Raw genomic sequence first — 12,079 nt, 5'->3', positions numbered from 1 at the left:
GCCAACGAATTAGCGTAGAAGGAGGAAAAAAAAGCATTTGTGGAAGTTGGAACTGTCACCGCCCTCCTCTTTTTTTTTGGTAAATGGGTTACTTCTTACTAAAATACAACAAAATTACATAACATAGGCCCAAATACATAAATCACATAAGCGAAAGAAGGACCTCCGTGGTAACCCAATAGCCCAAAACAGAAGCACACAAACAAACTCTAACAACTTCCTCAATGCACTGCCGCCGAACGCGCCACAACAGCACAACGGGCACGAGCCTCCACAGCCAACACCTACCAGGAGCCCAGCCAAATAGCACCTCAGAGATGGAAAGAAAACAGTGATCGTCCTCTATCAGATAGCATACTGCAGATCGCAACCACCAAGTGGTAGAAACCGAAGAAGCTTGTGGGATTTCCACAAGCAATACTGCCAAAGAAGGCAGACATGGAGAAGGTGGTGGTGTGACCACCCAAGCATCCATTTTGCCACTAATGCCATTGTCCTGCAGCATAGCGTGAGTCTGAGATGATGAGATGGCAGCTAGAGCCTCAGCTGCTGCTCTGACAAGGCCCTCATGAGGTGAATCCTTACGTCTTCTTTCAATGGAATCTTCCCCATATATATCTGTTTCAACTACTGCCGGTGCCTCCAAATCTATCACAGTTTCCATCCTCAGCGGCAATCCTTTGAGTTTCTTCTTCAGTTAAACATCTATTTAAATCTATTTGGTATCTTGAACCAGAATTCTCGTTTGATAATCCCTTGTCTAGAACCAGACCGTCTGCAATCAGTTGCTCTCTACACGAACATGACACAGGATCCTGAACCATATCACTCTTATCAAACGCAATTCTAGCAGAGTAGCCATTTTCAGCATCATGGCCATGCACTAATGAAGAGGATTCTGGAATAAGACCTTGAGAACGGCCATTTCTCAAATCAGCTCGGTTCACAAACTGCTTAGAAAGATTCTGTAAGGAATCTATATTCAGATGATGAGAACCTTCACTTTCTTTGGAAGATTCACCATTGCCAAGTGATACTGCTTCAAGCCAATGCAATCTTCCTTGTCGGCTTTCTTGGTACCTCAGCCCCTGAAGAGAAATAATATTTTGTCCACAAGTTACTCCATGCAGATATTCATTTGGAGGAACATCGTTGTCATCAATTGCAGACACATCCACCCGGTGACCCAAACTTGAATGGTTCCCCTGGCGGACAAGGCTCATTGAGGGGTGACAAGCCTGTACTTCATTGGCCTCCAACTTCGCACGAAAGAAAAAACAGCTTTCATGTGACACTTCATCTTTAAGACCGGGAGTTGATGGTATTGAATTACAATCTAGAAGTAATCGGTCCCTGATAACTTCGCGGCTTTCAAGCATCACGATTGAGGCCCTATTAGATTGTGTTGAGGTATTAACGGAAGTGCTTACTTGAATTGGTGTTAAGTTTTGGCTCAAGCTACATGGAGGTTTTGTCCAATTGGAAGATGACTGGGAAGTGGCTGCATCAGATTGCAAAGCCATAACAGATGAACTTATATCGCTTTCAGAGATTTCTATACCAAAAAGTGTCCTCTTTATTCGTTTCTCCGTTTTATCCTGATCAGATGTGAAAAGCTTAGCAGGCTCACAGCCTATCCTAGCTTCAGGTTCTGATGATTCACATGGCTTATTAAAATCTTGAAGACTAAAACTTGCACCAGAAGAAATTCTCGCTTGCTCTGAAATGAAACATATCAATGCGTTAGTCTAAAATGAAGGCAACTGCAATCCTTTGTTAGCGTTTCAAGTCTTGCGCTTTAGTAGCAGCAAGGATTAAACTATCGATATCGGTGGTAGCCGAAATTTATGGATGTATCGATAAATCGTTATCGGTGGAAATATTAACCAGAAACTAAAAATGACGGATAGGTTGTTTAAAACATGAGAACATTGAATAAACTTTATGAAATCTAATGACAATCAACAATGCAGACATTAGGCATTTGGATTTCTTTTTTAGTTAACAAGAATTATATTACTTATATATAGCTAGTGTATAGCCACTTAATTCTTAAGGGAAACTAGCAGAAACATTCATTAAAACAGTGGTTGCACTGAGAAGCAAATCATCGAAAAAGAGTCGGTTCTAGAGACAGACTCCTAACGTGCACATGAAAATAATCAAACTTGCAATGAGGTATGATTGAACAATTATGGAATCCGAATTACCAGCTTTGAGAGCATTTGTTGTCCATTCTTTTTGGAATTCATTCTTTGAATGCAGATCATGAACTCCCCCATCCTTCCTGGCTTGTGGGTTTTCAGGGAATTTCTTTGCAAAAGGCCACACCCCTTTGTACGCATTTGCAGATAAAACCTGCCCTTCAATCTCTGGAATCCAGAGATTCATGGTCCTTCATCTCTACTCTACTTTGGCTGGGGTCACCTCTGTTTTGCAGGGCTTTTCCAATAGAATCACGAGGAGATTGGCTGATACAAGTACTCAATGTAGATTGTCCACCATAACAGAATTTTCTTTTCTTTTTTTTTTGTTTTTTTTTTCAACGAGAGCTCTGTTTTCTTTCCCAGCAGAAGAGAATTTCCAAAACAGAGTTTGGTGCCGGAGGAACATGACCAGTTGTGGCTGTGAAGCTTAAAGAACTACGGGACATGGTACAGCAGTGAATGAGAGCAAAAGAAACGCGGTAGTATTGAGCTACACTTGCAACAACATGAAAGCAACAAATGCACTTGTTCAGTGAACAGTTGCAGAAAACTTAGAACAAAGAAAATTTTGCAACTAAGAATCAGTAAGTGAATAGTTGAGGGGTTTTCCTTCAATCGAGCTTTGAAGTGTTTTTTTTATTTTTTTATTTTTATTTTTTCCTTTTACATGGTCCAATTTTATAAGAAGGAAACGAAACACTTATTTTGAACTCGTGTTTCTGAATGGAGAGGGTTAATATAAGGTTTGCATCCATTGTAAAAAAGCACATACCTTGTACTACAAGTCTACAAAGACGTAGAAATTGATGAGATGAAATCTTATTAATACATGCATGTTCGAAATACAATCACCATGTATTGCCGCTTAATTATCTGATCCATAACTTGGATCTCCAAATTGACAACATTATTTGAGTGATACTCTTGTTTCTAACCCAAAACAGATCACTCTGTCTTTAATGGAAACGGTAGCATAATAGCTGACCAAGTAATACAAAGGCAATAACAAGTAGTTCATTAATTAAAGTTTTGTTAGAACCAAGAAGAGCGACAAAGAACTTGCAAAACAACAGCTTGATAAAAGTCAAATGCATGGAGAACTTTCTTATTGAAATCAAAGAGTTGCAGTCGCTATAAACTGAAAGACAAATAACAGCCCACGATTTACAACCCTAGGATCGTGATATATGACTAAGTCTTAAACAGATAATGCAACAAACGTGTCCTTCTAGAATAGGGATTATTCACCATTGCTTAAAACAAATCCTAAAAACCAGGAGACCTAACAACTTTAACAAGTTTAAGGGTTAGACATGAGTATTAAGTCATCCTGTCCTGGTTCTCGGGTTCTTCGGTGCCCTTCAATCTCCCCATCAGCTCCTTCATTTTCTCACGGAAATCATCGACAGCTACAGTACAGAGTCTTCTTGGGGTTTCGTAGGACATGGTCACAATTATCCCAATAGATGCCACCCAACATGCAAAAACAAACCAGCCCAAATCTCGATCGAGGAGGAGCAACAACAGAATCACCGCAGAAGTTCCACACAATAGGCTAATGTTGTTGATCCATTCATATCCATTTGTATTCCTGGAAGCTTTGAGAATCCTAGCAGTCTCCAATGTCCCCGCATAAGCGAGTAAATCAACAATCAACATCATAATTGTGTTGTGGTCCGTGACGAATGGAGACGGTAAATCTCCGGTTGCATGCTTCACCTGGAGGAAGACTCCTAGGATGTTGATGAACTGGAATATCAGTTGGTGTGCTGCCAGTGGAGATGTGTACTGACCACCCTCCTCCCTAGTCCTGCTGTATTATAAACAACATATAGGATTAGATGTGAAAATTACATGGAAATAAGTGGCATTGTACTATTAACGAATAGGAAAATATTAGGGAGACCATCTTTTTTAGACCACAATACTAATTAAGAACATGAGCTTATCCACGATCCCCGTTTGACATAAATATTATTTCTTTATGCTTTTTTATTTGTCATTTCTTTCATATATCTACATGTTTTTTTCTCCTCTATTTACTGCACACTAATATTAAAACGAAACATAACAAAAATGCCATTAATTCAATTCCACCAAAGTTTATCTAATCATGTTAAAATATCAAAACACCCTCCAATCCACTATTTTAAGCTTGCATGTGGTCCAATATTCTAGTGGATAGGCTGTTGGGTTTTTGAATTATATCCTCTCCTTAAGAGGGCCCGCCCTGAAGGTGTGCCAAGTTTACGAGGCATGGATCTTGGGAAATTTGGAAAAATAACCAAAATTTGAACCTCATATAGAACTATGACCACATTTTTAAATTTATGATAATTATAACCAAAACATGATAGAAAATTACTCATACACCCTTAAACCTAGCTAAAGCTTCATTTTTGCTAAAAGTAAAACCCTGTTTCTTCATATCTTGTTCCCTGAGGACAAATTGCCGATGATACCAGGCAAAGCCGATGAACCCTCCCACTTCCGTTTTTTTTTATTCATTCTTTTTTTTTTTTTTTTTTTTGTTATTTATTAGGGTTCAACACTCTTTCTAATCTTTCGAATCGTCTGCACTCTCTACTCTTCTCCTGCTCCTTCCTCTGCCAACGGACTCAACATGTCGGCAAATTTGGGATGTTGGCAAATATGGGATTTGCTTTCTTATTTGTTGTTAGTTAATGTAAAAAGGATGAAGGATAAACCTATATACATACGTATAGTACTGAAATACTATCTCAAAATGATTAATGACGACCCAAATCTTTCTTTTGTTATATTTATATGAAAAATGAAAGACTTGTTGTGAATCGATTAAAAATTGAAAAAAGAATCGAATATTCATTGATCAAACCATTCACTCCACCATTCGATCTTTTTCATAATTGATTAATCGGACGAGAATAAAGATAGAGTCTCATTATACATGTTAATATCGACAACAATGAAATTTATAGTGAGAGAAAAATCCGTGGGGTCGGGAACTTGTTAAGCTCCACCGCTTCCCTTCGAATCAGGGACTGTGCCGCGAACTTACATGGGGAACTCCGGTGGAAATTACGAAAGATATGGGAAAAGATTTTTTTTGTTGGTACTTGTTATGATTGCAAAGCGAAACAATCAGCTTGTGAACAAAAACAAAACAAAACAAAAAATGGGCGTTTTGATACAAATACTTGAGTTTTCAACTCTATAGACTAAACATTTGTTGGTTTTCGTGATTTAATTAAACATTTTTCCTACAAATTTGAAGTCTCATCTATCATAACTATCATTTATTTGTACCAAAATGATAGATCTTACCATTGCCTAAATTCTTCACGTCATGAAAAAAATGCAGAGATATTGAAACAAATTTCCTACAATCTAGCTCCCTTGATTCCCTTTAAAGATAATTATACAAAAAAAAAATGATTATCTACAATTTATTAGGGAATAAAATACCCTGCCGTTGATTTTTTTTTTTTTCCTCTCAATGAAGAAATAAAATACCATTTAAGATATCCATATATAAATTTTTGTAGTAATTCATATAAGAAAATAACATCAAGAATAATACAAACGTACCAATAAAAAATATATGTATGAAAACAAACCTACTAAAATAGGAAATAAACGTACTAGTAACCAACATTGAAGAATAAAAGTAAATGTACCAATAAATGATATGTATAATATTAATCGTACTCATATGATACTAAATGGTACAATCCATAATGTATACAAAAACAATCATAACAAAATCGTGAAAAAAAAACCTATCAATCAACGAGAACAAAACTAAATGTACTAGAAGCTAAAACTAAACATACCGAAAACTAAAACAAAACGTACCAATCAACGATATGTATCGAAAACTAAAACTAAACATACCAAAAACTAAAAATAAACGTACCAATCAATACAAAACCAATATATGAAAACCAACAATAAACATACCATTATCACTAATCAACAATATGTACAAATTCAAATGTATACAAAATAATTATCTAACAAAAAGTATACTAAATAATAAACAAACAAAAAAATCTAAGCGTCCATCATTTCAATTATTTTTTTCAATTTTAGGATAAAAAAATGTTTTGAACGAAAACAAAAATTAAAAGAGATAATTGGATAAATATGTTGAGCGAAAAAACCAAAATTATCTCCTAAAAAAGAGTCCGCAACTCCTAAAATACACGAATAAAAAAATGGCCGGATAAAAAAAAATCTATCAACTAATTAAAAGGACAAATTTAGAAATCAATATGTAAAATTTTAATTTAAAAAATAACAAATATTGATGTGGCCTAATGTACCAAAGTGCCATGATCAAAATTCTAAAATGCATGGATATTTAATAAAAGAAATTCAAATTTTGAGCATTTAAATTTAATTAACCCAATAAAAAAAGAGTTTTTCTAAATAAAAATAAATTAAATTAAATAAAAAAAAACAAACAAACAAACAAGAGAGGTACCGGAGGGGGGAAACAATCAGCTTGTGAACAAAAACAAAACAAAAAAAGAGTTTTGCCAAAACAAAAACAAACAAACAAGAGATGCACTGACCCTGGGACCATTGTTGGGGGAATCCGCATCTGCTTCGAAGCTCAGAGCAGAAAACTGCGAGAGGTAAGCTGCGGGGGTTGTGGGGGGTGTTTTTTTTGGGGGTGGGGGGAACTGCTGTTGAACTGGGTAAATACTCTTGAACCGGGGTAAGGGTATTTATAGTTGGGAATTTTGGCGCCGCGTGATTGATGCTGTGGGGGTTTTTGGGGTTTTTCTGGGGAACGCACTATGTGAATGACGTAAGGGCCACCTGGATTTTTTAGAAGAATAATGTAAAGTATTTTTTAGAAGAAAAATGAAGACCCGGTGGCTTTAGCAAAGGAAGAAAACAGCACGCGACGCAAGGGCCACCTGGATTTTTTAGAAGAATAATGTAAAGTATTGTTTACAAGAAAAATGAAGTCCCGGTAGCTTCGCAGAGGCTCTGCCTAATCTGAAAAAAAACCAATCTACTTTGATCACCTGGAAGTTCTGTTATTTAATATTTGTCTTCGGGTTGACTTCCATCTGTTCAAAGGGTGTTGGTTTCACCTCCCTCTTCTGCTTCTACGTACGACTTACATATTTTAAATGTCTTTATATGTGTAAATTGACAAAAGAAAAGTTAAATATTTGAAGTAAATGAATAATTTTAGATCGTGCTAGAAGAAACCTCTCATAAACCAATTAAAGCAGCTGAATTCACATTAAGAATAGAGAAAATAATATTTAATAAACAATTGATTGAATCACATTATTGCTAGTCCATTGTAAGGCTAAGCACGCATCTCTCCGCCTTAATGTAGATAATATCGTTTGTTAAAAAAAAAAATTATTTGACAACTAATTTAATCACATTAATATTAGCTTGCGAAATACCTTTTTTTACAAAGAAAATAATATTTAATAAACAACTGATTGAATCACATTATTGCTAGCTCATTATTAGGCTAAGCCGATCTCATTTCCCTTAGTGTAGATAATATCATTTGTTTAAAAAAAAAAAATCATTTGACAACTTATTTAATCACATTATTATCCACGTCTGAAAGACCTTTTTTATAATCAGCATTACACGCTGTTGATCCTAAAAATTACAAAGTTTACGCGGCGCGCATGCCGAGTAACTAATAAGCTAACTAAGTCCTTCAGTTGAATGCGGGGTGTGCCAACTCGTCGGCCGAAGAGTAAAATTTATTGATGTTGCATTGAGCGCGTTGCTGACTTCTTAATCTTGTGACTGCGGCCGATGGAGGAACAGATCTCGGCCTTTGGATTCTCGAGCCTGAAGACAAGGCTGCTAGTTCTGCGAAGTTCACAAATCGTCGGCGCCGGATTCGGTCACAGTGATTATATTCGTAAAAGTATAAGCACATCGAATCGACACCAGACTGTACGGACACAAGTATTCAAAAGTGATGTATGTTTTGATGGTGAATGTGGTTCGGCCGTCAGAATGCCGAACTCTAAAACTCACTTGTGAGTATCCAATCATATAATCACTCGGCGTTCAATGCGCCGAATGTCGTAACTCGTAACACCTTACTTCGCCGAGAAGGCTAATAAGATGACCTCTGCCAAAAAGGATTCGAAAACCCTTCTCGACCGAGACTTGGATAGGTAACCAGTCGACCTCGATGCAGTGATGTTTATCCAAACTGAAGGTGCTCCTCGATCGGTTGATTCTACGACAACAGTGCTGTTTATCCAAACTGAAGGTGTTCGCTGGTTGCCTTTACAGTGCTGTTTATCAAAACTGAAGATGTGTCGGCGGAAAAAAATAATAAAAAATCTCAAGATGTTTGAGAGGTTTTGCGCATGGCAGTTGTGTGTTGAATTGGAGATCCTGAATTGTTGCATGATGTCTTGTATTTATAGCACCAACTCCTCGAGACTAAATTAAACTCATATCCGGACTAGGATTCCTTGTTTTGTTCTAGCTTTGCTTCGAATAATCCTATTCCCACTAGGACTTCGAACTCACCCCTTTTTAGGGCTTTATTCATTGTTGGTCGAGAATCCTAATTACACTAGGATTTCCTCGACCCCTTTGCTTATATGAACTACTCCTTCTTGTGATAGGACTCGACCATCCCTGCTGAATGGCCCGGAATCTCCATAACCCATAGTACTTCTGACACGGCTTTGGGCCGAGCACAAACCTATACTCAGCCCAACAATATTATTTTGGGCTCAAATACACGCCTCTTAAGATGTTTTAAACACAACTTTCATGATTTTTCTTTTTCTTTTTTTATTATATTTTTCTTATTTAAAAATTAATTTAATCACATTATTATCCGAGTGCGAAATACTTTTTTTTATAATTAGCATTACATGTCTCTTAAGATGTTTTAAACATGTTTAAAAATAGAAAAATTGAATCATATTATTGCTAGCTTATTATGAGGTACTAATTGTAAAATAAAAAAAACTGCACCAAAAAATTAATTATTAAAAAAACACTGTTAAAATTACAAAATTACCTTTGTATTATTTTAGACATTCTGTATTGCTGCTTTTGAGTTTTTTTGGCTGAAGGGTATTTTGGCCATATTGTTTTTTGTCAAAGCTGTGACCCTAAGGTGGGGCTTTGGCTTTATACATAGAAGATTACTTCAAAGTTAATTTTCCAGAAAATGTTTATATTACTTATGATTGATACAATTTAACAAAACAAGAGAAACATTGTAGGAAACTAACTTTTCTAAGTAGAGAACCACCACGGATGATTCAATGGTAAAGGGATGAATTCTAGGTCTGTATTATACACGGCACGTTTTGAGTTCGATTCTTGACGTTGGTGAATTGAACAATAAGTTTCAGGGACACAGAGAGGCTTAAATGCCTTTATAATTTTTTTCGGCCTTCGAAATGGTGCCCTATGTCACCGACTAGTTTTTTTTTATTATTATTATTTTTTTAAAAAAGTTAACTTTTCTAAGCCCAGAGGGTTAACCGAAATGTTTGTATACATATATATGCTTATTTTGTTCGAAGTTTTTTCTTGGTAAATAATTTTGTTCGAAGTTGGGAACTTTCTCTCTACTGCAGTTATATGTGACTGTTGAGGAAGGCATGAGAAGGGAGAGAGAAATAGTCACGTGGTTTTTGTTTTTTTTTTTCAAACAAACGATATTATCTATATTAAGTAGGGGTGCAATTTGGATTAAGCCAACCCGAATCCATTCATGTCCAATTTGACTTTAAACCCGAGCGATCGAGTTTTTTTTAGTTATAACTCGTTCAAACCCAACTCAATTTTAACCCGTTCATTGATTAGGTTGGATTGGGTTGATCACTTCTCTACCCAACCAAATCCGATTAACCAAATTTGATTGGATGCAACATGCTTCTCAATAACCTTTGGACTTTTGCACCTTCATGTGAACCTATTGATATGATGTACAATTTAACTTGAAGGAATCATATTAAGTTTATTCTGCTTTTAACATCACATCATGTAGAACAACTTCCTTTATTAAATTAATATTGCAACTATTCGACCTCTCTTTGAGATCTGCTTCACAGTTTGAGTTGTGATTGTTTCTTATGCTGCTTTCTTGTGCCGATTTAGACGAAGCAGGATATTGAGCAAGTTGAGGGAAAGTGATTTTAAGGTCAGTTGTTTGCTAATACAAGTAGGTTGATGTCTTTGTGGATGTATACATGTCTGTGTGGGTGCTTTCAGAAACATATGAATTAAAATTCAATGCTAATGCCCCGATTAAAATTTGAAAAAATAATTTGAATCCAACCCAAGTAAATCCGAATCCGATTAAACCCGAGCCCGAATAAACCCGATTAAAACCCAACCCAAATCCAATCTCAAATTGTAAAAGTTGGGTTAGGATGGGTTAACCTTCCAACCCGTCCGAGTTGCACCCCTAATAAAGCCTCATGTCTTTTGTTTTTGGCCAAATAAACAAATAGATCCTTGCCCGAGTTGTCCAAATTTTGGAAGAACTGTATAAAAAGAAAGGAACTTGTTAAAAAAAAAAAAAAAAAAGTTGTAAGTTTACACCGTCGTGTTAGTTTCTTCTTTTTAATTTTTGATTTTCCAGGGCTCAAAATGGAGAACAAAAATCTAGAAAGACCGTGCCCAAAGCCTCAATGTTTAGCAACTACAAATATTTACAGCAAAAAGCCAAAGGTTTGTTAAGGTCGCCAACCATACTACCTTCGATATGCTTTCACCATTATTATTTTCTTCGTTACTGTCGTTGTCGTCGTCTGTCGTCGTTGTGACGAAGACTTTTCAATTCGTTTTCATTTACTTTACTCTGCCGTGTGCGTTGGCAATACATTATCAGCTTGCAGGACATTTCCAAGAACGATACATCAGCGGCTCTGTTGCTACCATTTTTTTAAACTATGAGAAGTCACTGAGGACAATTCCATATGTATTGAAATGCTTTATGGATCATATACTATGGATTATGTGTATGTTTAAATGAGTTTATCTTAATTTGCTCTAATATACACAAAAAATAAGGAAATGTGTTTAAATGACACGTTTCCCTCTCTAAATGTGTTTAAATGTGATATTAATATATAAAAATGTTTTTAAATAGCCTAATTTGATACTTATAACACTAATACTACACTAGTGTGAATTTAATAAATATGTCCCTCATGAATTTATCTTGAATCGGGATCTTTTGGCTCAACTTTATCCCAGTTTTGCTGAGGGAGCAACCCCATTTTTCGATTATTTCAAATTAATTTAATTGAAATCAACACAAATTAAATACAAATAGATAAAGCAAAGAAATAGAATTTTGAACAAAACTAGTTTGATACGGAATTAAACTCATGAATTTGAAATATTTATAGGTTTTTTTTTTTTGATAAAAATCAATGAAAATATGACTTTAGCGCTTGAAATTTAAGTTTCTTTACATAAAACACAACATAGTCTTTTTACTTGACTAAAACCCAATGATTAGACTCCACATAAGCAAATTCATTAATTATGTTTGACTTTACACATTTTGCATTTTTCAAATGCCTAAAATACCCCTAATTACAATTTTAATGTATACATTTAATTCTATGCAGATTTGAATGGAGGGATTAGTGAAAAAAATGTATCAATGTTTAAATTCATTGCATAGTAATATATCATAACAAATTGTATGTTAATTGACACACCCTATTCCGAAGGAGGGCATGCTGGCCGTCACGTGAGAGTGACGTAACCATTTACACAGTTCGGAAGCTTTAAAATATACAACTTCTAAGATGAACCACCCGAAGGTGAGTCCTCATTTGGTTCATTCTGTCAGAACACCGTTGAAATTCCTCGTAGTCACCACACCTTTGCAATTCTTG

General features: G+C 35.7%; 1 protein-coding gene across 1 annotated transcript; it reads right to left on the bottom strand.

The window, feature by feature from the left end:
* Positions 1-3,296: 3,296 nt before the first annotated feature.
* LOC125474118 lies at positions 3,297-6,870 on the bottom strand. Its single transcript, XM_048577553.1, has 2 exons — positions 6,767-6,870; positions 3,297-4,017 (listed from the first exon to the last, which is right to left on the bottom strand). The coding sequence occupies exons 1-2, from the start codon at positions 6,793-6,795 to the stop codon at positions 3,528-3,530; spliced, it is 519 nt and encodes a 172-aa protein (XP_048433510.1). The 5' UTR covers positions 6,796-6,870; the 3' UTR covers positions 3,297-3,527.
* Positions 6,871-12,079: the final 5,209 nt, after the last annotated feature.

Source organism: the organism of the source record quoted next, unplaced genomic scaffold (assembly GCF_019419815.1).
Source record: "Pyrus x bretschneideri cultivar Hongxiangsu unplaced genomic scaffold, Pyrus_bretschneideri_v1 Contig12, whole genome shotgun sequence".
NCBI classification, from domain to species: Eukaryota; Viridiplantae; Streptophyta; class Magnoliopsida; order Rosales; family Rosaceae; genus Pyrus; species Pyrus x bretschneideri.
The sequence above is the reverse complement of the archived record's forward strand: the minus strand, read 5'-3'. Positions and strand labels throughout refer to the sequence as shown.